Source organism: Branchiostoma floridae, chromosome 4 (genome assembly GCF_000003815.2).
Source record: "Branchiostoma floridae strain S238N-H82 chromosome 4, Bfl_VNyyK, whole genome shotgun sequence".
In the NCBI taxonomy this organism is placed as follows: domain Eukaryota; kingdom Metazoa; phylum Chordata; class Leptocardii; order Amphioxiformes; family Branchiostomatidae; genus Branchiostoma; species Branchiostoma floridae.
The window spans coordinates 9,594,559-9,621,677 of record NC_049982.1 but is presented as its reverse complement, the minus strand read 5'-3'; the positions used below and the strand labels follow the sequence as shown (position 1 = coordinate 9,621,677).

At 40.5% G+C, this 27,119-nt stretch overlaps 5 protein-coding genes across 5 annotated transcripts in view; 3 read left to right on the top strand and 2 right to left on the bottom strand.

Annotated features, from left to right (window-relative positions):
* On the bottom strand, positions 1-5,071 carry LOC118414426 (RAD51-associated protein 1-like). Its single transcript, XM_035818456.1, has 8 exons — positions 4,898-5,071; positions 4,369-4,430; positions 3,921-4,047; positions 3,529-3,659; positions 2,968-3,195; positions 2,472-2,630; positions 1,918-2,127; positions 1-1,636 (listed from the first exon to the last, which is right to left on the bottom strand). Exons 1-8 carry the CDS (start codon positions 4,921-4,923, stop codon positions 1,506-1,508), a joined length of 1,074 nt encoding a protein of 357 aa, XP_035674349.1. The 5' UTR covers positions 4,924-5,071; the 3' UTR covers positions 1-1,505.
* Positions 5,072-5,287: 216 nt separating this feature from the next.
* Positions 5,288-11,383, top strand: LOC118414425 (protein C12orf4 homolog). Its single transcript, XM_035818455.1, has 14 exons — positions 5,288-5,542; positions 6,056-6,201; positions 6,574-6,755; positions 7,021-7,120; positions 7,394-7,518; positions 7,972-8,075; positions 8,268-8,352; positions 8,567-8,679; positions 8,836-8,970; positions 9,321-9,401; positions 9,572-9,774; positions 9,910-9,967; positions 10,174-10,241; positions 10,405-11,383. Exons 1-14 carry the CDS (start codon positions 5,383-5,385, stop codon positions 10,495-10,497), a joined length of 1,653 nt encoding a protein of 550 aa, XP_035674348.1. The 5' UTR covers positions 5,288-5,382; the 3' UTR covers positions 10,498-11,383.
* LOC118414427 (protein pitchfork-like) lies at positions 10,633-13,675 on the bottom strand. Its single transcript, XM_035818457.1, has 6 exons — positions 13,657-13,675; positions 13,131-13,282; positions 12,710-12,811; positions 12,404-12,537; positions 12,061-12,178; positions 10,633-11,748 (listed from the first exon to the last, which is right to left on the bottom strand). The coding sequence occupies exons 1-6, from the start codon at positions 13,664-13,666 to the stop codon at positions 11,680-11,682; spliced, it is 585 nt and encodes a 194-aa protein (XP_035674350.1). The 5' UTR covers positions 13,667-13,675; the 3' UTR covers positions 10,633-11,679.
* A 105-nt stretch (positions 13,676-13,780) lies between these two features.
* Positions 13,781-19,952, top strand: LOC118414424 (general transcription factor IIH subunit 1-like). The gene is made up of 13 exons (XM_035818454.1): positions 13,781-14,046; positions 15,315-15,516; positions 15,716-15,812; positions 15,943-16,002; positions 16,249-16,342; positions 16,595-16,741; positions 17,048-17,133; positions 17,366-17,484; positions 17,762-17,867; positions 18,204-18,410; positions 18,654-18,744; positions 18,966-19,174; positions 19,338-19,952. The coding sequence occupies exons 1-13, from the start codon at positions 13,893-13,895 to the stop codon at positions 19,419-19,421; spliced, it is 1,656 nt and encodes a 551-aa protein (XP_035674347.1). The 5' UTR covers positions 13,781-13,892; the 3' UTR covers positions 19,422-19,952.
* Positions 19,953-21,010: 1,058 nt separating this feature from the next.
* Positions 21,011-27,119, top strand: part of LOC118413551 (zinc finger CCCH domain-containing protein 11A-like) — a gene marked incomplete in the record, with an annotated part of 9,983 nt that continues 3,874 nt past the window's right edge. Inside the window, 8 exon segments of the mRNA XM_035817076.1 lie at positions 21,011-21,195; positions 22,858-23,128; positions 23,513-23,587; positions 23,917-24,036; positions 24,329-24,455; positions 25,903-26,043; positions 26,232-26,345; positions 26,454-27,105. Of these exon segments, the coding sequence (XP_035672969.1) occupies positions 23,534-23,587; positions 23,917-24,036; positions 24,329-24,455; positions 25,903-26,043; positions 26,232-26,345; positions 26,454-27,105 (1,208 nt within the window).

Here is a 27,119-nt window from a genome sequence, read left to right as displayed (position 1 = left end):
TGATGTATAATGCTTTATTGTCCATATAATCCTAACTGGTCAACGAACAGCATCTATGTATAAAAATAATCAGCACTTGCCACACCGGAAGTATATGTGGTCATAGTGAAAAACAGTCAAGCATTAAACCTCAAATAGAAATATCACCTACTATACTTTTATTCCGTGCAATAAAACAATAATTATACAGTACTATTTTTACAGTGCAAGACCTACAAAAAGTGTACTTAGACTCTGTGTCGTCTACATAATTATACATGTCTCTGGTAACATCACGGGCGTATATACACAAGAAAGGCCCACTACTTAACTGGCTCTTTGTAAATTGAGCGGATTGAAACATCCCTTTGGCAGAACAGCACAAACACTCAGGTAGAAGTTGTGTGTATCAAACTACAATTAAGAATTGTTTGTATCTAAAAGATAAGTGGAATTGCAAAACTATACACTGAATTTACTCTTTGAAGAAGTACATACCACTTAGTCTAACTTCCTGGTGCTATTTGGCACTACACCGAGGATAGCTACCGAAAATCATGAACAAAGAAAACTATTCAATACCTATAGTATTCGGAACTGCTATCTGATTAGTATAAAATTCTTGTATAAAACATTTCAAAAGAATCTTTTACATATTGACTATACACAAGGTTATATCCAATGCCATAGAAGAGTACTGAAAAGGTGACCAAAGGGTTCTATTCATTCTAAAATGCAAAGGAAGTCACTGATGATGACTGTGACACTTTTACCAAGCTCTAAAAGCTTTCTTTTACTAAAAAACATTCATATGAAACTAGCATGGCATTTAGAAATCAGTTTAATTTCTTACTGGATCTCTCTTCTTATTTTTTAGCCTAGTTGCCATCCAATTACTACTGGGGCTCATCCACTCACTGTCCTGTTTCTGGGCAGCTTGTGTAGGGAGCCCAGTAGTAATCAAATGGCACCCAGGCTACCTCTTTTGGCAAATAAGAAAGAAAATTTGTTCTGAATTCTAGATTTTGTCAAAACGACAACAAAGTTATAATCCCCCTAACTTTCACACTAGCTCATACATACAATGCTGCCAATTAAAACATGACAAATAATACTGTAACAAATCTTCACAGACAAACTTCAGTCCAGGTTTCAAAGCCAAGGTGTAGCAGTTATAGGTAGAGCCATTCACAAGGTGCTTACTAGTATTTCTTCATGCATGTGAAAGAATCATGTTGGAATGTAAATGCTCGAAACATGCAATGTTGTGCACATCATAACAGTACTGGTATAAAGTCTTGTAAGAGCTAAGTTTCAACGGTTGACATCACAGGCATAAAATGTTATAGAGTAGGAAGGAGGGAGAGAATTCACTTTTGAATACGATAATACATGTAACTGTAACCAACATGTGTGTATGTCAGGAGGGAGTAAGCAAAACATCCCTTCCTTAAGAAATGCCCAAAGCTCGAGGTAGAGCGGCTGTGAAGGAAGCTGTTACAACATCAGAGTTGGGGACAGGACTGCTAGTCTCCGTTGGATGCTGGTCTGACTGGGTGAAGTGGTTTGAGTTTCTGATTCTTGGACAGTCCTACTCTGATCTGGCCTGGAGACTTACTGACCACCCCTCCTCCTGACTTACTGGTACCTGCCGGACCTACAGAAACAAGGTGGTCAAATATAGGAACTACGATACTAGTTTTCCTTTTTTAAAGAGAGGGAAACAAAGGAGAAGAACAGTTAACGAACAACAGTAGATTATAGTTGCCATTGATGCAGCTTATATGACTAACATAATTTGACAAATGTCTTTTGAAATATGAACATTAAGAGCTTTAATACATGATTTTCAAAGTTTTGATACTTGAAAGAGCCACATTAGGCCGTCAATACATTTTAGACCGATAATGGCAGAATACAGATACATAACAGCCCTACCTGGAGGACACCATTTAGGTTTCCTGATGATGAGCTCCCCACTGCTGCTACGTGCCGGCAGCATGTGGGACACGTCCGGAGAGTCCCGGCCAGACGAACCGTCAGAGTTGTACGACAAGGCGGCGCTCAGACCCACAATGGCTCGTCCTAGGCCCTTCCCCCGGGGGCGTGGGGAGGCGCTCTTTCCACTGAAGGTCTTGATGGGTGTGACTGGGAAAGAGTATCAGAAAAAGCAGGTTTAAGAAGTGGCAAAATTCAAAATCCAAACCCTTATCATCACACTTTGCTAAGCAATTAGTCAAAGCATGACATCACATCATATATACACAACTTATAACATGAAGTGCCATGATACTACCACAGTGCCGTCTTGTCTAGTTTACTGGGGCTTCCATACTCACCCCCTTAAAATACTATGAAGGAGCAAGTATGGGAACCTCAGTTACAGTCAGTACTACATTAGTGAAGAGGATGGCACTAAGGCTACTAAGGTGCCACCACTGTCATTTACTTAATCAAGTTTCAGGTAAAAGTAAAACCCTCCCCACTGTTACCTGTAGCAGACAATCTGGGTTTTGGTCGTGGTCTCTTCTCTGTTGCCCCTCCCCTCCCCCTGCCTCTTCCCCGCCGGCTCTGCTGGCGTTTCCTGGAGGTTTCATAGTCACTGTCGTCTTCATCAGGGTCAAAGTCACTGTCTTCTTCCTCAGATGATGCTGTGAGGGATTGAAAACTAATTTGTAAGAAATGCATACGTACGTGGGTGTATACTGGTGGCTTTATATGGTAAGTTTTAATTGTGCAATACGTTTTAAATTTTTAACCATACTATTAAAACACAGCAATGCTTAAAGAAAGTATTTAGTTTGGTTTTAGGAAACAAAACTATGTACCCTCGTTGATGATGATTAAAGCTGTCCATGAATAAAAAATATGTTTGATGTGTTTGACATTTCTCCTGCAAATGCTGAATCCTGTGAATTTCTTTCAACACACATACATTTTTTGTACTTTTCACTTAAATCTAATACTAGTAAATGGATAAAGACATACCATCCTGGACCTCTTCCTCATCATCGATGTCCTCTACCCTGGATTCCTCGTCTCTCCCTCCGTTTTCTTTATTTGTTGATTTTGGCTGAGTCTTCAACCTGGACTGTCTCTTCTTCCTGGTGTTAGTCTCCTCCGCATCACTGTCAGCTGACTGAGTCTCCACGGGTCTCTCCGCAGAGTCTGTGCTGGGTGTGGGGGTGGGGACACTGGCGATGTCGCTGGAGTCTTCTGTTCCCAACATAAACATAGAACCCATTTTACTTTCAAGATAAGAGAACAAGTATAGCATTCCTTCCATGCAATACTGAGGAATAAAGAAATATCAACACCCCCAAGCAATTATGGTAGATGCCATTATATTTCCCAGCATGCGTCACAAGTCAAAATGACAGTGCAATACTAGTATACTGGCACCCATGAAGTGAGGTAAACCATGACAGGCTTTTGCTATCATGAAAGCTGTAAAAAACAACATCAGCTGGAAATGATGATACAAGGATTTGCATGCACAGAGCATTCAGACATCAGAATGACCAAGTATAGAACAAGTGCACAACGTACCTTTGGTAGCTGCCTGTTCCAGTTCTGACTGACCGCTGGACTCTGGTTGGCTGGAGGATGGTGCGTCCTGTTGGGACAGCTGTAGAGCCAGCTCCAGGTCTCTCTGGTACAGCTTCTCCTCCAGGGAGAGTCTGAAGGAAGTCAAAACATCTCATCTTCTACTGTTCCAATATTTCTTTGAGCACCTTCAAAGATTACAGATAGCTATATACTAGTAGTAGTTATTTGGTCTTACTCATTTGCTTGTAGAATTGATTCATACAAGTTGGATAAGGGCATATACTTTTGTTTGGTTGTTGGTGGTGGAAAAACTTACATAGTAGCCACTCTAACATTGGGAAGTACATGTAGTAATACATGTATAACGTTACTCATTATAAAAACAGTCTGACCTCTGTTCCTTCTTCATCTTCTCGGATGTTTTGCTGGAAGATGTTTTCTTTGCTGGCTCTTTCTTCTTTGTTTCTTTCTGTTCTATTTTCTTCTTCTTGGCAGGTGGGTTGAAGTCTGCAAAGTCATCTGTGTTGGATAGTGGTTGGAATTAGAACTTCAGAGTACGTGTGGGACAAGGGAACAATGTGGCACTGCACTCAAGTAAGTTATATTAACAGTACATAGTACACGTACACAGTACTGACAGAAGGTAAAGGTAGACTTGTCATGCGTGTATTAACTCAGGAGCTGTAGATTCTGAGCCACACATGATGCCAAGTATAAAACAAATGTTACCAAACACCTAGCATGACCTGAAATACAAATCCCTTGATCAGTAGATCATATGTCCAAATACTATGATTGCTGTTATGATTTTTGGGTGCTGAACAGGATGTTAATGTTTACCTTCACTGTCGTTCTCCTCATCATTGCCTCCAAATTTACTGTAGTCCACCTTCCTGTGAGCCCTGCGGGGATAAAACACAGCATTTTACTTACAAATCATGTAGTGTGATAATCTTGGAAATGTAACGACTTCAACGACGATGAAGACTTTGTATCCTGTGATTTGCCAAGGTCAATTGCATCACAGCTAACCATATATTACAAGGTTCCAGTCAGTGTGCCCTAATCTAATCCGCCCAAGTTGACATTAGCGCTTGCACAAGCTAGGTGGTTAAAATCAAATTGTTTACGCTTGAAAACGCTTCCCCCAAATCAGCAGACAGTACCATACCACATAAAAACAAATATACTCTGGCAAAGCAATGCATTCGTGGGAAGCCATTGAGAGGGGTAAAACGACTGAAAAAACAACATAATTTTCTGCTCTGACGACAAGAAACGTTCATAAAAAAAAAATCACTGTGGCGCTCATGACAACTGTTACTCAACGACAGAATCTCCCTTCTGCGTTAATTCCATGGCGACCTACCTTCCCGAACGTCTTGATTCTGCCATTGTAGACGTCAAACCTTAATTCTATTGCCTCAAAACGGACATAAACGTGAGAGTTTGGACATCAAAACAACTATGGCACCCAAGCCAACCTTCCAGTACAACTAAGCTGGGTGACCTGTGGGTTGACCCCTACGCTACATAAAACGAGCAAGTAATTCGTCCAGAGATTCGAATATAAAATTACACATTAAATAAAAAACATTTTGGAATAAAAAAGGTACATACTAGATAGTACATGCTATCTAAAACAAATGGTAGATTGCGTCACTAACTAAGCTGCTTTTTGTGCAAAATAATGACTTACTTACTTCTTCGAGGGTGCAAAATTTGAACGAATCAGTGTCTACAAATCACATGCTTTAACTGTCAGCTTAGCAAAGGAACTCCAGCTGAGGAAAGACTTTCCTGTTTCTCAGGACTGTTTCTTCGTCTTGAGGAAGTAAACCGGACTTAAGAGCGATGTCGGGCTGTGTGGAGAAGGATTTTGTGTTCCAGTTTAAGAATGGGAGCCTGAAGTCTTGCCTGACGGTTCCCCTGCGGCTTCCTCCGGAGTGTTCAGCGCGAGACCTGAGAGGGAGACTAGTTGCCGCACACAACCTGCCGTGTTATGTGGAGGATGGTAATGATACGTGATAAAAACTTAACACCTGTGATATTAAGAACCGGGTTTTGTACATTTGTGTAAGACATAGGTTTGAATTAACAATCCTGTCACCAAGATTTTTTTTGCACTATTTACAGGCTGTAAGTAAATAGTGCAAAAAAAATTACAGCATATTCTTGTCAATAACTGAATAAGACATGTATTTGATTTTGCACAGTGTACTGAAATAATTTTCTTGTCATTGAAATGTGTTGCACTATTGACAGGATGTTCCTGCCAATTAGAGTTTTTGCACTATTGATGGGATTTTACTGTCAAGAAGAAAGTGGTGCACTGTTCAGAGGATGTTCCTGTCAGTAACAAATGTTATTGCATTATTGGTAAGATGTTCCTGTCAATAAGGTGTATTAACAGGATGTTCCTGTTAATGAGAATTGTTTGCATTATTGACAGAATAGTACTGTGGAGCTGAAAGCAAAACTGTATTATCTGACTTAAGCTTATAAGAACCATGTCTCATGTTTCTAGACCTCCTTCAACAGTTGGAAGAATTCATTGCAGTGGAGACTTCCAAGCTGCAGGATGAGAATGCTGAGAGCTCCCTCAGAGCCTTGGATTCTGGGGGAAAGTCAGCTGAGGACAAAGCAGAAAGCTGGGCTCACGCATTTACCAGGGTAAGTCATGAAGACCTTTTTATTATGTATTCCTCCTCCTCCAATGATTATGGAAAAAAATGAGAAATTGCAGACTTCACCTACTCTCCAAGCAGAGGTTAGTGGGAAAAATCGTGACCTTTTCCTGTCATCAATTTTTTTTTCCACCGGCGTTTGTGGGGAAAAAATTGAAAAGGTCACGATTTTTCCCCCCAACCTCTGTTTGGAGAGTAGACTTTACCCACTTAACTTACTTAAATCAGGTCAGAAACAAACAGACAGACATCACACACCATCAAGAATACTTCACTCATTTGGTGATTAATAAAGTAAAAATTATCAAAGACCATCCTCCTTAAAGTCAAACTAGTAGTCTTACCCCTGTTACCCCAGGAGTGCACAAGATACAGTGACCCTGAGGCAGCGAACAAGGACCACCAGTTCGCCATGATGTACCACGCCCTGATCCACTCCTCGGCCCTGGAGACACTGCTGAACCTGGAGCACACCTACGCTGTCGCTAACGGTGATGTCATCAACCACAGGGAGAACGCCAGGAAAAATCTGGAAGACAAGTGGGTTCAAACTCTTGCCATCTTATTGTACAGTATGATTTTATTTTGCTGTGCTCAGACCATAGCATAATAATAATAGCATGAGTCAGAGTGGATTTAGAGAAAGAGAGAATGGAAGGTATAATTATGATTAGGTTGTGAAGGAAAAAAAGTTCAACTTGTTGTTCACAGGTTTAATACAAGCGTTTGTTCCTAGCTACTAGTACTTTGTCTAGATATTCTCCAACCCAATCCAACATTTCATTTTTTGCCCTACCCCCTACAGACAGCACCAGGAGATGGAGTCAGCCATGCAGGGCCTCGGGGTCACCCACACAGATGAGCAGGTCAACACCCTCGCACAGAAGCACTTTGACAGCACACAGGCAAGTTTGGTTCAAATGATGTTGTGCTTAGATATGTAATTATGTTGACTGTCATACTTCTGATAAAGCAAAGTTTGCAGACTAGAAAATAAACTGTATTTATTTATAAGCACTCTAAATTTCTACCTGTGCCATATTTAGGAAAGTATGACTAAGATTTTGGCAGTTCCTTTTGAGTTGGTGCTACATGATAACCAGGGTTTGTTAGCATGGTTGAGTAGTCCCTGACTAAAAGGTACCATTTTTTGTTTTTTTTTGTTTTTTTATGTACAGAAACTGGAGGTGCAGTGGGACCATGAGGTGTGTAACCTACAGAAGACACAGCGTGATGAGTACAGGGAGTGGGTAAAGCAGGTTCACCAGGACATGGAGCACAGCAACGGGAACAGGACAACCATGTATATAAGCATCTCCTAACTCAATATCTATGAACTAAAACCACCAGATAGAATGTACGCATTGGATTCCATAAACTAATACCTCAGGTCAGGGAACAGCACAACCGTGTATGCCTCTTCTAACTCAGTATCTATGAAATCAGTATCTAACTCAGTACCAAGTCAGGAACAGGATAACCATGTATGCATTCTCCAAGTATCTGTCAAGTAAAACTCAAGTTGGGAAAAGGAGAACCATTCCCTCTAACTCGATCTCAACAAACTAAAACCAGAAGGAGCTGTGTGGTGAAGGTTTAGTTCCATGTAATTTCCGTTGTATTTAGAGTTATCTCTGTAAGTTCCTGTTTGATGCTAGCAATAGTATTTTTTATTTATAGGAAAGAGACGCTTTTTGAATTTGTCATCCTAAGTGCTGCTGACTTCTAAATGTTCTTTACTACATTTTCCCCACAGCCAGCGTATCCGTGCCATGTCAGATGCTGTAGACAAGGGTGTAGATGATAACAATGAGCCAGAGGAGCAGCCTAGGCTGGAGGAAAGCTTCACTATACATCTGGGTAAGGAGTATCACTCATCTGAATAAATCATTCAAAGCAACAGTGGTATTTTATCATATTCAAATATAAGTTACAGTTTAAATGCATTAGACCTTTTTCAAACTCAAAGCTCCTTTTTGCCACTGATTCAAAGTTCCTTTCCAGCAATGGATAAACACCCTGTTCCTAGCTAGTATCCAATTTTTTTTACAGGAGCCCAAATGAAGACCATGCACAACATCCGGCTGATGCGGGCCCATCCGCTGGACCTGTGTCGACACAAACCTAACAAAATTGGGTAAGGCATCTATACATATAGTTACATTTAGGCATCCTCCTGAATCTTAAATACCAGCTTCCAAAGTAGCTTTTGCCATTCATGATAAATGGTTACAAATGTTTTTACAAACTTGCCTAAAGTTATCATGAAGATAGTGTCTCTAACAACAATAGCCATAAAGTTGCTAAAGAAAGAGCAGGTGTACATTTTTGCTTTCCTGTGTCCTGTACAGTGGTACCAAGCCCCAGCGCCTACAGACTGCCCTGTCCCTCTACTCCAACACACTGTGTGGTCTGGTGCTGCTCGTGGACAACAGAGTCAATGCCTACACTGGCATTAAGAGAGGTACAGACAGAAAATAGAGACCTATGACACCCTTCATGTAAGGCCAGGGTTATATCATTACAAGAACTGATTGTGGCATTTGGCATTGTTTTCAAACTAAACAAGGGCAATAGAAATGTCATACCAAAAGAAACTTATTTCCTTTTTTGTGTGCAGATTTTTCCTCGGCCTGTCAGCAGTCCACAGATTTCCACTTCCCGGCCCTGCAGGACCAGTTCAGCAGTATCCAGGAGGACCTGGTGAGGGCCAACAGCTGCAGGCTGGCACGGCAGGCTGCCAGGGAGGAGGAAGGTGTGGTCCTGCTTGTACCTACTTCTGGAGGGGGTATTACTTACTTATACTTAGATCCTCCCGTACCTAGTGACACATTGGGCAGTAAGCAGGTTAATTCCCAATTTGCCAAGGTCCAAGTTAATTTTGTTCCTCACCGTTTTCTTTTTCCTTTGTCGGGTTGCCAGTGCAGTGCTGGGGGTGGGTGCAGTGATTGTTGACAAATGTCCCAGGGCAGATTGGCTATGACATCTCATTGGACAGGATACAGTATATCAACGGTGACTGGACTGACTTTTAAAAAGAATTTCGCATTGTTACTGCTGATATTGGTCCCAATGTGCTTAGTATAAATTTGTTTGTTTCAACAGAAGAGAATGGCAGCAATGGCAGTGCAGACAGTGAGAAATCCAAGAGCAAGTCATTCTCAGATCTCAACAGGTTACAGGCAGGTAAGGGATTTACTCTTTACTTACTACAATCATTCGACCATTAATCTATTCTTTTACTTTATTTTGTGCACACTCGTACAAGTATGGAAGTATTACACCATTGTTTGCATGCAGTTACTAGGTAATAAGTTCTCTGTCTTACATTCTATGTCATTCATCCATGTTTCTAGGGGATTTCTACATCACCAGGCATTCCAACCTAGCTGAGGTGCATGTAGTGTTCCACTTGGTGGCGGATGATTCCCTACGCTCCACCAACATTAACGCTCGTAACCCGACCATCCTGGGGCTGCGCAGCATCCTCAAGGTCGCCTGTCGACATGACATACTGACCTTGACCGTTCCACTCCTACTGGTGCATGAGATGGGAGAGGTATGTATCTTGGCCTTTGTTGAATTTTGATATATCAGTTTTGAAAGCATGTGTACAGAGGTTGTACATTGTATCTCCTTAATTCCTCTTAGCAGAGAATCTGCCATCTTACTTCTCTTGGGTCTGTATTTACAGGAGATGACAGTGCAGTGGTGTTTGAAAAGAGCCGAGCTCATCTTCAAGTGTATTAAAGGTACTTCATTGACTACTGCATATACCTTGTATGCATTTGTCTTCCTATACTAAGGACTCCCCAGTATTCATTGCCAATTTTGTGTAGAAATCTCTTGACAATGTATCCCAAAAATGTGTATCAATTGTTCATTATTTTTATGATTAATAGAAATTTGAGTGTTCTTTGAGAGTGGGTTTTTCAACATGACCATGTTGTGATTACAGGGTTCATGATGGAGATGGCATCTTGGGGAGGCACAGAGTCCAGAACTATACAGTTCATGGTACCTGAGGTCAGTTTGTTTGTTTAATAGAAGTCACAACAATGATACAGATAGCGCAATTCTGCTGGTGATGATATTGTGCCTTTTAAGTGTAATTTCAAGTAATTTTTCAACCACCCATGTTGTATGACTGTTACTTGTACTTATACTTGTCGTGATTTTGTATCTACAGGGTATTTCAGATGAGATGTTCCACCAGTTCAGTAACATGCTGCCCCAGATCTTCCGTGTGTCAACACCCCTGGATCTCAGCAAAGCTAAATGATAACATCTCCATCATGAGTGTTAGTTTATGTATCCACAAAGTTGACAATTGATATAGTGAATAATAAAATGGCAGTCTCTACTGGCCAATTATTAGTATTTGCTATCTATGCCATATCAGCAATATGTTTTTCAAGTGATATGTTGTACTTTTCCATGATATGAGAAAAACAGTAATAACTGTGAAATCAAAAGCCTGTGCCAGGTTGATGCAAAATGTTGAAGTGTGGACAAAAGCAATGTCCAGAAAGGTGCTTTTAATAGAAATTGAAGAATTTAATTCTTTGACAAAGCCATAGAATATCTAGTATTGATTTAAGACTTCTTAACTGTCAAGAAAGTTTGGGATTAATGGGCTATAAAATTGTTGTATATGTTATTATTTTAATTCTACTGTTTTAATTATGTGAAAACAAGGATTTATATTGAATTACCACTGGTGCAATGACAGTGTGCAATTCATGCAGTTTTGTCGACATCTGCACAGGGGCAGTACTGCAACATGTGTCCAGCTGTAAAAAGGACATGTATACAAATGTATACATTGTACCTGTGCAATCAAGGAGCTTTCATCAGATCTAAGACAGCCAGTAATCTCATGATATACTGATATCAAACAGACGTAGACAATGAGTTCTTGGTATTGTTGTTTTATTTACATATGTTCTCACCAGAAAAATTTTATTTTCAGGACCATGTGAGAGCTATAATATTGGCAACAAAAATGTGTAAAATAACGCTTTCAGTACGTTCACATGGAAGACAACAAAACAAATGTACTGCTGAATACTGCAGTATTACATGTATATATAACCAATAAGGTTTTCCTCCCTTCAAACTGATTCCATCTGACTGCATAAAATATAATAAAATTAACAAAAACATGACTTCAGTTTTGTTCTGTTTCCTGTCCAAATAATCTCAATCCATTTTTCAGTAGTAAAATCACAACCATGATAAGGGTGCCACCATTAATTGCAGTCATATTTTTATTCTTTGTTTTTAAAATCTCTCTTTTTTAAAAATAACTTGTCATTATCCCTTCCTGAACAAAACAGGGTGGTGCTTTATCCAATACATAATGTGTCTTATCTGGAAGTGACACAAAAGGGCGCGGTGACCATTAATTTTCTGTGGCTTATACTGCGATACTGTACATATTTAAAGGATGGAGCAGAGGGGGTCAATCCCAGTATAGGCTCAGGTATGCCACTCGGTTCTTGTGTTTCCTGAACTCCTTGTCACTCAGGAGCTGCAAAACAAAGGAAAACATTTTAGCAACAAGGTCACAAGCAACTATCTCAAATAACATGTGAACATAATGGTGTTATTGTTCAAAGACAGTAGCAGATATAGATATCAATTGGTAGTAAAGACCATGTTTTTTGACTTGTGCCAAACGTAAAGGGAATTGTATCAATGTAGCAAAATAAAGCTTCAGTGGGAACAGATGGAATGCTTTATGAGAAGGGTGTGAAAAATGGAGGTGACTTCTCTAAGAAAACAAAGAAATAAATTACAGTACAATAGAAGACATGCCTGAGAAAATGAAAAGTAAGCTTACCTCTGTCTTCAGTGTTCTTTTCTCCGGGGTTGGCTGGATGGGATGGATAGGTGCGCCAAACTGGCTTGGCCATGACACTTGACGGTTTCTCTTGATATCATGCTCATATGTCCCAGGCCTGAGAAAAACAATATTGACATAGGTAAACAAGCTGAAACTGTAAACGTATACCATCTTCAAAAACTCAAGCGTTCATTCTTGTGCAAAAAAAGTTGTCAAGCATTCAATTTTGTGCAAAGAAAGTATGCTGCATTTTATTTCAATCTTTTTATGTAATTGGGACTAGAGTTAGGCCAAAATCACCACTTATTGTATGGCATAATTTCAGGGCAATCAATCTTACCCAGGATTTATGAGTGGATCTAGCTTGATCTCCCTGAATCTGTTTGCCCCGACTTCAAAGGGCTTAAAGGCTGGTTGGAAGCTCCTGAGTTCCGTCCACGTGGTCTGGTAGGCCACAGGACTGGGCGTGATGAGCTGGAAGGGAAAACAAGATTGTGTGATTGATGTCAGTTGTCAGTTCTCATTAAACACATGTTAAGCTCTTCCTTTACATACCCCCATACACATTCATAAGGTATAGGAACAGTAGAAAAGGCTATCTACATTAAAAATACAAAATTTCAAGCAACATTTGTCTCTGACTTACCGTGTGAACTTTCCTGAACCTGGGGTCTGTGCGTGCGCCCAGGGAGTATCCTTTCTTGGTACAGATGGGGAATTTTTCAATGTTGTAGACCATGTTGCTGACCTGGTTGTGAAAAAAAGCAGAAAATTGAGACATGCAAAATCTCAATGAATGATGATGTAACATGAAATTGAATTATGTCATAAGAAATTACGATTTGCCAACAAAACAGAGAAACTGAAGAATTGTTAAACAGCACTATGAAACATTCAAAGTTTGCTATTCTGAACAAAATCTCAACAGCATGGCTACTGACAGGAGCATCTTATCAGTAGGGCAAAGCATTGTTATTGACAAGGACATTCTGTAATTATGTCCAACGTTATCTGAATGCGATGGACCGTATTAATAGAGGAAACAATTTCTGCGTCTTGGCACTTACCTCTTCATTGTCATAACAACCTGGTCCTCTGTGAGGAGCTCCTCTGAGTGGAGAAAGTTCATTGCCGAATCGCGTGGGAGCACAGTTGATGGGGAACAGTTTCCTGTCCATGGTTGTGCCGAAGGAGATTTTTTCCATCTTTTGGGCCGTTGCTGTAAATGTGACAGAAAAAAAAGTTCGTAAGAAACATATAATTTGAAACGTACCATTGTGACTCGTTAGCATACCACATTAAATGACCAAGGGAAAAAGATTTGCACATTCGTATTCCATGCCAACAGAGCATAAACAAAGGTCATAAAGATAGCATAAATATGCATCGCGTTGCCCCTCCCAAAAATCTTGATAAACGTTTCGACGAATAATTGCTCATTTTCCATAAATCTACAATGAAACCTTCAGATTTCTGTCTCCGAATTTGAGGTTGGTATACATTTGTTGAACTTGACTCCAATACTGTTGAAACCCGTGACTAAAACGCACGAATTTGAGTCAAATTGTAAGAGCCAAGAAAAAGCAAACCCACCTTCCGCCATCTTTGCTTTGTTGTCACTGGTTGCTGAGGAAACATTGTTTTGCGGTACCGTCGTAAAATTCCCATTAGCGTGCCCTGGTAGTGTCGTAAACCCCGAAAGTTCACCACAACGTGTTTACCGTTTTACGACAGGAAATTATCATCAATATTTCCAAGATGGCCGCCTAAAGTGTCAAAACTTGTATCGCTGCTGTATTTATACTTATTTTAACGCGCACTGAAGCAAAATGTCTCGTTCAGAAGACGTGTTGTTGATGGTAAGCCACGTGCGACACAAGAAAGTCGAAGGGACGCTGTTCCTGATGGGGGAAAGGCTTGCGTGGAGCGCCAACAGTGCCGGCGAGCGGCTGGGAGTCAGCCACAACTATGCAGATATCCGATGTAAGCGGCTAGGCTAACTCACCCGCAACTTTTAAACCCAGATATCAGTCTTCGGTTGGACAATTTTGTAGATCTATATAAGTGAAACTGTAAAACTAAACTGTGTTTCCACCCCCAACAATCTGAATTACACCTGAAATTAACAACAACAAAAAAAAATTAGTGGCCATACGAGTACCGTTAGATATTTTCTGTTTGTTTGTTTGTGCCTTTATACTCTGTTGGACATAATTTGCTTATCCCTCAATTTTCCAAAAGTTTTCACAAAATTATGTTACAAGTCTCCATTTCAATATTGAAATGAAACTGCGCTGCTTTGTTGTGTTATTTATAATCTCTCTCTGACTACCCCTCATTATGAAAGTTTATGTGGGATTTTGATTTGAGGCATATTGATGTGACAGTCTTGAGATGGAATATATCGGCAACGTTAATTACTCATCATTAAGATGATCAACTACATGCTGAATGTTAACTTACATAATCAGAGCACAACATCATCATAATCGGTCGACGTCATCACACATGTTCGCACATGTTTACACACGACGGGGTTATACCACCTTTCGCTGGCAAATTACAAGACGAGGATGCGCCAGGTCTTCCATCCGGGTGAATGATGTTAATCACCGTGTGGCTGATACAAGACAGAGGTTCGCCAGGCCTCCATCCTGGTGATTTGAAATGAATCACCAACTTCCGACAGAAAGATTTGCACCAACGCACACCGCACCATCGCACGTGTGGGGGTTCTTTAACGTGCATGGGGTGTGGCTCTCCCCATACACGGGACCTCCATTTAACGTCCTATCCGAGGGACGGCCCTAGCCGAAGCTAGGTACTCATTTTCACCTGAGTAAAGTGAGGAAAGCCGTGTAAAGTGCCTTTCCCAAGGGCACAAGATCGGTAACACGGCAGCCAGATTCGAACTCGCAACCTCTCTGTCATTGAGCTACGCAGTCCCACCACGTGGAGCACAACAGTTCATGTCAATAATGCAAGAAAACTGAAAAGACTTACACCTTGTCAATTGTGCAAGAAAATTCTTATTGACAATAGTTTGAGGTGGAAAAAAATTATTGACAGGAATATCCTTTCACTACACAAGTGAAAAAATGTTATTGAGAGGAACATTGTGTCAGTAGACTCAACTTAATCAAAGTGTATGTATTAGATCTTATTTTCCACCTGTTGTACATCATGTCAGTTTTACATATAAATTGTAATAAGCAAACATTGACCTTACACAAATCATCATCTTCCCACAGCTCAGAAGATCAGCCCAGAAGGAAAAGCTAAGATCCAGTTACAGCTGGTTCTGCACACAGGGGACACGTGTAACTTCCACTTCAACAACCCGGAGGGGAACCCTGAACAGCTGAAGGATCGGGATGCTGTGAAGGAGCTGCTACAACAGCTGCTGCCCAGGTTTAAAAGTCAGGTCAACAAGGAACTGGAGGAGAAGAACAGGTTAGGAGTGGTTGTAGATTAACAAGCATACAAAAATTGAAACAACACATACTTAACTTTATGTGTATAATGTACATCCAATATTGCTTAAGGAAAATCAAACAGCAAATATGTCTACTACTAGAATGTACAACCATTGCAAATGGAAAGAACTGGAAACTTTTTTTTCATCAATTGTCTTTACATTCCTGTGTTTCAGACTTCTACAGGAAGACCCACAGCTGTTTCAATTGTACAAAGACTTAGTTGTCAGTGGAGTAATCACAGCAGAGGAGTTCTGGACCAACAGGGCACAGGTACATGTTACATTGTTGTACCATGGTGTGTGATATATATTGTTGCATGTTTTTGTTTGCAAAAAGTGATAAACCTGTGTTCTACAGAATTATAAGGAGTCGGCCTTATCTTATCTTTCTTTATTGGCAGACAAAACAGTCAAATGCACCCAAAGGGAGTCAGGATATTGGAGTATCTGCATCATTCTTGGTGAGTTTTTTTTCCATTAAATCGATCTGGATTTATGAGTGAGGAATACAAACCATGTTGAAATCATTGTGGTATCTTTGAATTCTTTCTTCCATTTTCTTTTTCTCTCTTTCTGTAGATTTTTTAAAAATCTCTATGCTTTTATGCTTGTTTTTTCTGACTAGCCACTCTTCTTTCTGTCTTCATCTCTGACTCAGAAGTTTGCTCCCACCCGTCTCTCATCTTCCCTAATCATGTTTCCCTCAGGCTGACATCCGACCCCAGAGTGACGGCTGTAATGGCATTAAGTACAACCTCACAGCTGACATCATAGCCTCTATCTTCAAAACATACCCTGCAGGTCAGTCACTTTTACTCAGGAGTGGTCAATGAAGTGTTGATGAATAGAGGGGTGTTGGAGAAGTCTTTCATCATAGGATTGCTCTGCACTGCCTATAATGATTGCAAGACAAATTGAAGTAATAATTTTTTAAGGGTGCTTGCCATTCAGAAAGCAAAATGAAAGACAAAGTGAAGAAAATTATTCTCATCAATACCATGGGTCTAAGTTTGTGTTTTTAATCATGATTCTATGCAATTCTGTTGTGAACAGTGAAGAAAACCCATGCTGAAAATGTGCCCCACAACCTGAGTGAGAAGGAGTTCTGGACGAGGTTTTTCCAGTCTCACTATTTCCACAGGGACAGGATCAACCATGGCAAGGACCTGTTTTCTGACTGTGCAAAGAACGATGAGAAAGGTGAGTGGCTTGCAATTGGTCTGTAGTTGAATTTTTTAAGAATCTTATTTGTATAAATTACAAATTTACTATAGACAGCTGACATCTATTGTGTCATCAAGGATGCAGCTGAAAAAGTGCTGCCAATTTTGTTTCCTCTGTAAAGTGGATGGAATCATTCCTGTCTAGATGAGATTTTTTTGGAAGCCAAGGCTCCCCAACTTGTTACATACTTCATGTAATACTGCCACAGTTCATCTTATTTGTTGTTTTTTGTTGTTCTGATGTTCTGGTTGTTTGTTGATTGTAATCTTCATCTTGTCTCAGATTTACACAAGATCATACAGGATAAGGTCAAGGATTCATTCCTGGACTTGGAATCTTTAGATGAAACATCTCTTGTTAAAGATGAGGTAAGAATCGCGTTAAATAACCTACTGTACAATGTAGTACTGTAAATGATTGAATAAATGAATGGAAATAGATGGCATTTTAATGGCTCTACTATAGAAAATAAATCTCTACACAAAATATTTGACATTTCAGGATGTAAGTCAGGCAAATGTTGTGTTCAGCACTTACCTACTTCGTTAGCATTACAGACTTCCTGACTGTAGTGTCTCATACAGATGTTTTTCTTCACAGGGATATGGCAATAAGTCAGCAGATACCAGCACTGCCCCCAAACACTCAGTGAACCAGGCTATCATCAGGAGGTTTAACTACCACAGCACCATGGTGCTGGAGGCTTGTAGGAATAAAAGGTACAAAACACACCTAGCACTTGGAGGGATCTGGGGCAAATGGTTTATTTCATCATTCATATCCTTCTAGCAATAGAGTGCAAAGGCTATGATGAATGAATAAATGAAATTTTTCATACTGTTTATCATACCTGATTTCAAACTTATTTTCATCATGAGCTTTCATCTGTCAATGTAGATGGTAAAAATAATTCAATAACTACCACCACTCTACTGTGGTATTTGTACAACTACACATATATTGCAAGACTGTTGACCTTTAATTCTACCTTTTCAGGTCCTCAGAAGAAGACATCTTATCATTAGGTTTAGGTGGTTCAGGAGACAACAGTAACTCCAGTGTGTGGTCACAGTCCCTAGCCCTAGGACCACCATCAAAAAAGGTCAGAATTACAGACAAACATTGAAACATAACTTTGTCTAATGTGTCATTGTAGTTTATGGTCATCCCTGACAAGGTGTTAGTTTTTTTTTCAGTATTCATTTGTAAGTTTGTGGACAAGATGACACAAAAGGTGTCAAAGTGTTTTGTGAATCTATTGAGGCTATGTCATGATAGCATGTTGGCAAAACTCATAAATAGATCCAGCAATTGTTTAAGGATTGTTTTACCATTCAGGGTGAACATAAGGTAGTCTCCCTTGCAGCTTTTTTTTAAACTGCAGATTTTACTGTTGAATGTTGTAATATTTAATAGAATATTTTTGTCTGCATTCCAGGCAAGACTAAGAGATGCAATATCATATGAAGACCTGGGGGAGTCCACGGCAACCTCCGCCCCTCCCCTGTCCCTGACGGGGGCTGACAGGTACCTCCAGGGACCATCCGCTATACAGCAGGGGGAGTACACCACCAGTCAGGACATCCATCGGGCTACACAACAGGTTAAACAGGAGATAGGGGGATACCAGGCAGACTTACCAAATGTGAGTCAGTGGAATGTCATGAAAACATTCGGAAATGTCTTTTGTTAGAATCAGCAAGCAAACCTCTGCACATCATAGGAAAGTAGACATAAAAGCAATTGAATTTACCAAAGTCTCAATCAAAAAGTACTACCCATTATACTGTCATGTCACCTGAGAGGCATGTGACTCACACAGTTTCTAAAGGTGTATCACCATATTATATTGCTGCTGCCAGATGACCATACTGTCCTGTATCTACAGGTTCTCCCGAGCAGTCTGGCTGCCTCCGTCACAGCTGAGTTATCACCAGGAGGGGTCCTCATGCAGGCGGGCATGCAGCAGAGCTTGAAAGGTTGGACTTTTTTTCATCTTACATGTATATGTATTCAGAAACCATGTCAGATTTACGGTCTTTGAGTTTTGGTATTTTGTGATCAGTTTTGTGACATTTTGTTGTGTCAGGGTCAAGTTTATGGAGTAAAAGGGCATCAAGGTTCTTTGTGTGGAGTTTATCAAGATAAGATGTCCTTTTAATACAAATTTCTCTTGATGGTTACCCTTTCCCTGTTTCAGAGCTGATCCCCAAGGACCTGCAGGATGAGCTACACTCCCTGTACGCGGCCCTAGCAGAGCTCCTGCGCCACTTCTGGCAGTGTTTCCCCGTCACCACACCCGCGCTGGAGGAGAAGGTGGTCAGGATGAGGGAGACGCTCAGGAGATTCCAGACCACAAAAATGCAGCCGTTCCAGGACAAGCTGAGAAGTCAACATCTACCCACAAATGTGAGACAAATGTTAGATTTGTCTCTGTTGTTCTTAAATTACACTAAATATGTTTTTTTTCTATCTGCAATTTACCAGAATTTTATGTCATATTGTATATTGCAAAGTCTTATTAAAAGAAATTGTAAGTAGCCTTTTAAATTTGTTCCCTTTTGTCCCACAGTTGACAGACCATCTGACAGAGATGATCAACAATGCTGAAAGAAAATTTTCCACGTGGAGTAAAAAACGTGGTGGGAGACCTTGACAGACAGGCTGCCTAACCATAGCAATAGAACACTTCACATGGTGGACTTCAGAACTTCAGACAAACTGTGCATTACACATCAATTCTGTTTGCCCAGTTTTTGACATTTAAATTGAATACATATACATACAAAAGGATTGTATTGGGAGGGGTTACCAAAATTATTTACAAATCATTTGTTATACACTTGGGAGGAGATAGAACTAGACCTTCAAAACATTGATATTCCTCTTGCCATGATATCTTACCTGGGATGGATCAGTCATATCTTAGGTGGCTGAAGACAAAGGTGCAGCAGACAACACTGACAACCACAGCTCTGGCTACTCACTGAGTACAGTGACTGGTACAAGGTTTTCTATATCATTATGGTAGTTTTGTACACGGTTTTGTACATAGTTTCCTCTATACGGTAGGTAGGATAAAGAATTTGGATGGTGATACTATGTACAGTGTTAGCATCTCGTGACCTCTTGACACTGGAATTATACTTTTGTAATAATATTGCAATAAAGGCAGAGATGCATTGACCACTTTTGTAAAGTGTGTTTCTCTTTTTCCGTTCACAGTTCTCAGTTGAGAAAAATTGTTTATATAGTATGACAGTAAAGTAGTGTTGCCATCGCCAATCTTTCATCATCATCATGGTTCATCCAGATTAATAGAAGTAGAGATGAAATTTTTGCAGTACCTTTTGTCCTTCATAGTGTTCACCAGGGCAGTCCCCACAAGACCAGTGCCTCAATCAATGTTAGCCTGACTAAAATCGCGCCCCTAGCGGCCGGCCCTACCATGGGGAGGGAGTCATTAAGCCCAGCCAGCGAGAGCTTGTGTAAACACAGGCTAAATCAATGTTATCCACACTTTGGGATTTCAAAACTAGCATACTACAGTTATGTACCTTTTCTAGCAAGTGTATAGGCTGGGAAAATGATAAAGCATGTCTTGGGAATTTGCTTGACAGCTATTGAGTTAAGTGCATCCTTTACAAATGTGCTTTGCACTAATATCACCATTGACTGGTCAATGATCATTAAAATATAAATACATGTATGTTAAGGATCAGGAAATACACCCTTACACGTGTTAATGCTGTCTTTTTTCATATACACTGCGTGTATATCTTTAGCCTGACTAAAATCAAGTATATCTTGTCCTCTCAAGTATCACCGCCGTCAAAGGAAGGCCTTTCAGTACCACCCAATATTGATCATGGTCCACATCTCGCCATTGCCCCATCTGGCGAAAATATTTTGAACTGCAACCTTCAAGCAAAGTTTTTTTAGGATTGTTTAGGGGAAAATGAATTCATCCTTTGCTGCAAAGGGGCCCAATTCGGCGTTTGACTGCAACACCCGGAGAAATACTAGTAGCTCGCCCCATGCTTGTTTTTGCAAAAATTTACATTGCTTGTTTATCTCCTACCGCAGTTCGGTTATATGTTGATTCATGCAGACTGAAGTCAGTGCAATAATTCTCCTACAAAGCGACGATACGACTTTTGTCATATTACAAACTCGAAACAGCGATTGATTCTTACAGCACTCACTGGCACTATTTCAGCGATGACGCTGTTACTTACTCATCGCCATCGATTGATGACGTCAGGGAAAACTGTGATGTGAGACTATTTAGTGCGTCACTCTGGGCGGACATGTTTGCCGTCTTTCCAGTTTTTTTTTCAACCAGGTTATTTCAACATCTAGGATAAATTCCGTCGCGGTCGCGATTTAAACACTGACCATTGTGTCCAGGAAGGTCTCAAGCTAGCCAGGTAACATGCAAATTAGCTGGAAATCTCATAAAGTTAGTCAAATTGGCGATTTCAATCTCGCGATTTGTAAGACGAGGCTGAACAATAGGTTCAGAGCGAGCATGTCAGGAAATAACCTAACTGATAGCGGAGTATTTTACGCCTTTCATCGTGAAATTTTATCTGTCCGATCTTGTGTCTCGTACAAGATAGTAAGCATGCCCAGCCTCTCCCGAGGTGCGGCAGAAGTGGTCGGAAAACGGTCCGTAACGAGGTCTGTTGTGAACCAGTTATAAAATCTGTGGTGGGTGCCCCCCTCCCCCTTAAGAATATTTCCTGTCAGCAAAATCTGGATACGTAACGAACACAGCATACGCGTAACGATCTAGTCGTGTTATGTAAAATGTAAGACGTCTGTAACCCCGTCAATGGTTTTAGATGTTGTGTTTCGTTTTCTGTTCCTTGTCGCCATGCTGGAAACATGTCTAGTTCTGCTTGTCGTGTTTGATTTCCTGCAGTCACGATCTGCATGTGAAATACTGGCGAGTTTATTTCAATGTGCAAAAAAAGAGAAGAAATTGGGATGAAAACGCCAGTCTTTCAACTTGTAATGAAGATTGAGGATGTATAATATAATTTTGGAAGTATGTTTTTGTATTTGTCAAATTTTGTGAAAATCACAGCATGATTATGGCAACCAAGGACATCATAATTTGTTGCAACTGACCTTCAGCTATGAGTCATCCATTTGAATTTGAGGCTTCGTCGTTTTGTCTTCTTTTATGTCTTCAGTAACTTGTCCACAATGGGTTGAATAAGTCAGGTGTTTAGGGACAACATGCACATAAAAACAGCTTCTGAAGACATTGTCTTGTGGAAAACTTCTACGGTACTAAGTTTTGTCACAGTTGTCAACGGTAGTGTGATACATTGTGATATTCGTATTTTGGTTTACGGTTAGATGAGCCTGTAACAGAATGGATGCTATACTTGGAAAATTGGAGCCTTTTGTGCTTGTTGAAAGTAAAGCATTTGATTTTCTTTTTGAAGTTTTTCCATTTTCTACATTCTCATCTGTGTCCAGCATTGTTTTGGTATCATCGCTTTTCTGGGTTTGATGGGAGGGAACAAATTCCCTGCTGGCCCTGGCTAAAGTCTGTTTTCCAGGGATTATGTGTCATGTTATGATTGGCAATTCTTCAAATTTGCTCCTCACAAACTTTCAGCATATCTTTTCTTTACCTGCAAAGAAATGTGGACCAACTGTGTCTAATTTGCTTTGGATTTTGACGACACTTTCGAAATTTTTCAACTCCCGAATTCATGATCACTATTGGCAAGAAAAAAGAATTGAAGAAGAAAAAAGTCCTGAAACTACAGAATGCAATTTTGACATCACAAAGAAGATGCAACAGGCTTTACGGTTTCAGCGTGGCCCTTAGCACCCTGCACTCGATCACATGCAGATGCAAATTTTTGGAAGTTGGAGATATCGTCGGACTTGTGTTATAAGATGTTGCACTTGGTTCCTGCACAAAGAAGCAACAACTCCAGCCAATAAAACAATGGCAAGAGTAACAAACACTTCTGATTGCACAGTTCTGAATGAACTGAGCTGAGCAGCTGATTCTGGTGCGGCAGATTCAGATGGACAGGAAAACAACTTGGCCATTGTTTTTTCAGCAGGGACTGAGAAATTATCCAGCCAGAAGGATATGTGTATCATCTTGCGGACTAAACAAAATCATTCACTATTCCAACAAGGAAGTTCTCACTCAGGACTTGTATTCTAAGAAGAAGCTGTAATCTGTGGCTGGAAGACAGGACAGTTACGAGACAAGAACAGGATACAAACAAAGTGTGCTTTGTCATCTTGCAAGCAGACGTCGTGGAATGAAGATCTAATCACTCAGGCACATTTCATTTCAGCTGGAAGGACTTCTTCAGCACAGAGGTACAGTTGTTTTTTTTATGAACCTAACTAGTAAGTAATTAGCCACACAAACTTTAGTGCATGTCACTTGAGTGTTATGAATAATGGAGTTTATTTCACAATCACATGCCTAGGCACTGCGCCACAAGTGCATATTTACATCACTCTTTATAATGCTCAAAGGCAGGAAAATGAACAATTTTGGTTCAACATGGATTAGATGATAGATCTATTTACTATGGAAAATGAATAATTTTTGGTCAACATGTGTCAGTATCTGTGCGACAGTTTAGCCTTGCATAAGAGGGGAGGTTCTTCCCATTGTAATGTTATAATGCTATGTGCTATAGTATGAACCATGTCGCACACTAGAACATCTTTGGGTCCATGTTTCTCCCCCAGCAGACAGCAGTGTTATCCCTGACCATGGCTTTGACAGGAGACGACTGCTACTACTTCTACTACTCCACATGTGGAAAGGTAGGATGCTCTCTTTGTTATAATGCACTAGTCTTTGCCTTGACCAACAGCAACTATAACTAGTTTATTCCAGTCCCTTTGTTGTTGGCAAGATGACTGATCTGTTTTGGAGTAAGCTTGCCATTATGCTAGTAGTCTTCCAGGAGTTGTTGGATGCACTGTAGTTTAGAAAAGTGGTTAGTTGGTGCCCATGTCTACGTCCTCTGCGAGATGGGAGGTAAAGAGCATAGAGAGTTAGTTCTAGTGTGACCTGATGCTTGACAAAGATGATTTATTTTGTATTTTCTCCTGTTAAGTTGAGGTCACCATGTAATGTTGTTGTTTCCCAGGGTGTGACGTGCCCGTTCCGACACTGCGAGGCGGCGCTGGGGAACGAGATCACGTGTTCACAATGGGAGCAGGGGATGTGTTACCGACCGGACTGCAAGTTCAGACACATGAGCATCACGGTACACGCACTGGACTCTGTGTTGTCATATACACTGCATAAGTTGTGTCCATGTTATAGCTTAGTTGTATGTCATGTGATCATTAGAATTGCTTCTCACCTCATATCATGAAAAGTACTCAGGTTAATGAAAACTAACGACTGACCGTAGTCGACAGATTTGGCATCTAAGTGTTTAGAAAGTTTCGTGGACAGAAAGCAAGTATAATTTACAATAGCATGATTATGGCAGCCAGGGACATCCCTGTCCAATTTACCACTGAAACTAAGTTTGTGTACCTTTCCTTTTGTAGAAGGACCGCAGTAACATCCAGTGTTACTGGGAGACACAGCCCAGCGGCTGTCTGAAGCCACACTGTGTGTTTCACCACTCCAAACCCAGACCTAAGGAAGCTGGCTTCACCATGCCCACTCATACAGGTATGTGGTAGTACAGTGGAAGCCGCTTATTAGGGAAGGCCATTTGCCAGCTGAATTTTCCCGACTAACCGGCGTTCCCGATTAAAAGATGTTGCTCGAAATGACCCGAGTGGGGATGGGGGAGGGGGGCATCGGTAAACGCATCGCACGCATTGACACAAAGAATACAAACACAATCACTTCTACCACAAATAATCATGTCCATAATTTAATTAAACTCCATAAATATACTTATTAGCCACTTTCGGTGGCAAATTTATCTTTTATCGGTGATATTGTTATGACATTTTAGTGTCGAAGAACGAATCTCGTCTATAGTATCGGCTTGAAGAAAACAAAGAAATTGACACTGCTAAAACACGTTAAGCTACCGAAAAAAAACGAGGTACATATGCAAACGTATTCTAAATTTGCCAAATAAACAAGTGTTTTGATTAATAGAGAACTGATCAAAGGTACAGTGCACGCGCGCGTAAGCGCTTACTACGTAAGATTTGTCGACATGTGATACACACGGACGAAAAACATCGCTACGTTGTAGGACGAAAACGCTCTTGGTTTTCAGACAAACTTTATGTACTACGCAAAAATACTCATGACTAGCGCATAAATAAACTGTTAATCTTCATATCTACAAATTTTCCAGTTACGATGTCCACAGATTACACTGAAATTTTGCAACAGCCGACAGCGTCATTTTCAAAACATTTCCATCATGAAAACAAAGATGGCGGACGCAGCGTCATGTGTAGTATCCCATGATTCCCTGCGGTATCCGCCGGGCCGCGCGCTAGCGACGTGAATTGAATAGACATCGCGCCCTTTTGGGACTCAAAACAGACAGTTTCCATACTTTTGGCGATCTGATGTCTTTATACGGGAAAATTTTGGTTCATTCCTGCTGATTCTGGTGATTTGTTTGGCATATTTCTGGATTATTATGCGTTGTAACTTGATTTTTTTTCCCGATTAGCCGATTTGTGCTTTGCAAATATGGGGTGCTGTATACAATGGCGCCAATGGGAAATGGTTTTGGATTTCAGAATTCTTTGCAACTAACCGATTTTTGCGATAAAGCGTATTGCAAATAGCTGGTTTCCACTGTACATGTAGCCACTTCATTAGGAAATTACTCTGGTAAAATACATATCAATCAATCATTCATGGGCATTGACATTCTCCTCCAGGATGTTTTCTGGTTTATGTTTGAAAATTATTGTAAAAAAAGAGATTTTTTGTGCCTCTTTCATTTCAAATTGTGGGTCTCTTTCAAAATGTTTCCAAAGTATGAAAAAGAATTCAAATAGATTCAAATTTCCATGTCAATTTTTTTTTAATTATAACTGTTGGGGCTTAGATATTCTTTTATACAATTATTGTCTAAAAACCCTCATTGTGATTTGGAATGGATTCTAATTTTTCTTCTTTTTGCCAAATCTGCCTTCAGCTGGTGCGCTACCTTCAGCTGTTCCATCACCAGCTGTGTTACAGAGAGTACAGACAGCAGACAAGCCTGTAGGTGTGGCCAGTCCTGCACAGGTGACCACACCACAGGTCGCACCGGTGGTCATCAACCCTTTTGAGGAAGGTACTCAACAAAATTTTACCTGCAGTTTGGAAGCATACTGTAGTATGGACTTTGCTCTTTTATCAGAACTTTCCCAATTACTTAAAGGTCAGTAGTCTCCCAGCACAGGTGTTGGAAGTTTTGATTTATGGATAGGAACAAAAGATTTCAGAGGCCTCGAGGCTCACATTTGTGTTTTGTCGTTTTAGCCCACTCTTCGGATGAGTCATCTGAGCATGGGTCACCACGGAAGCAGCCAATGACAGGTGCTGCACTCAGGGGTGTCGTCTTGACAACCAGGAAAGTCATCTCTTCTGAACATGGTGAGAAAATGATTTTCCAAAAAAGTTTTAAAGTTGCCAAATTGCAACTGTTTTTCTGTATTGTTTGTTCTGTATAGTTCATGTCATCATCTTAATTCCACCTTACAGAAGAAATGGAGACAAGTCACGTACAACAGGAGGGTGGGGTCAAAATCAAGACTCTCCAGGAGATCAGAAGAGAAAGGATGCAGATGCAGCCAGGAGAAACCCAGAACTCATCTAAACTCTCACCAACCAGACAGGTCCAGGTGAAAAGTCTGGCAGAAATCAGGAGAGGAAAACTTCTGAGTCGTCTTGGAAATATGTCTCAACAACAATCTGGACAACAAGACTTGGAAGAAGAGGAAATCAGGAGAGGAAATCTTCTGAGTCGACTTGGAAATAAGTCTCTGCAACAATCTGGACAAGACTTGGAAGAAGAGGAACTCAGGAGAGGAAAACTAATGAGTCGGCTTGGAAATAAGTCTCAGCAACGAGCCAGACAACAAGACTTAGAAGAAGAGGATGAACAAGTTATGTCTCAGGAAGTGGGACAGATTGAAGTGAAATCTTTAGCAGACATTAGGAAGGAAAGACTGATGGGTAGACTTGGTACAACACACCAGACAGAAACTGAAGAACAAGACATGAAGGGTCAACCTCAGATTCAGATAAAAACTCTTGCAGACATCAAAAGAGAAAAGCTTAAGAGGAGACTTGGAAAAGTACCACAGGAAAGTGATGATGATCAGGTGGCAACCGAGGAAAATTCTGAAGCTGAGTCACAAGTACGAG

Coding starts and splice junctions, on each gene's coding strand:
- LOC118414427 (XM_035818457.1), bottom strand. Junction 12,812..13,130: donor GTTGTTATGACAATGAAGAG/GTAAGTGCCAAG, acceptor TTTCACAACCAG/GTCAGCAACATGGTCTACAA. Junction 12,538..12,709: donor GGTTCAGGAAAGTTCACACG/GTAAGTCAGAGA, acceptor TTTCCCTTCCAG/CTCATCACGCCCAGTCCTGT.
- LOC118414426 (XM_035818456.1), bottom strand. CDS start 4,923: ATGGCAGAATCAAGACGTTCGGGAAG. Junction 3,660..3,920: donor AAGATGAAGAAGGAACAGAG/GTCAGACTGTTT, acceptor GACTTCCTTCAG/ACTCTCCCTGGAGGAGAAGC. Junction 3,196..3,528: donor GGAACAGGCAGCTACCAAAG/GTACGTTGTGCA, acceptor TGTTGGGAACAG/AAGACTCCAGCGACATCGCC.
- LOC118414425 (XM_035818455.1), top strand. CDS start 5,383: ATGTCGGGCTGTGTGGAGAAGGATTTTGTGTTCCAGTTTAAGAATGGG. Junction 8,353..8,566: donor CACAAACCTAACAAAATTGG/GTAAGGCATCTA, acceptor TGTCCTGTACAG/TGGTACCAAGCCCCAGCGCC. Junction 9,968..10,173: donor CATCTTCAAGTGTATTAAAG/GTACTTCATTGA, acceptor TTGTGATTACAG/GGTTCATGATGGAGATGGCA.
- LOC118414424 (XM_035818454.1), top strand. CDS start 13,893: ATGTCTCGTTCAGAAGACGTGTTGTTGATGGTAAGCCACGTGCGACAC. Junction 16,343..16,594: donor CTTCAAAACATACCCTGCAG/GTCAGTCACTTT, acceptor TGTTGTGAACAG/TGAAGAAAACCCATGCTGAA. Junction 16,742..17,047: donor TGCAAAGAACGATGAGAAAG/GTGAGTGGCTTG, acceptor ATCTTGTCTCAG/ATTTACACAAGATCATACAG.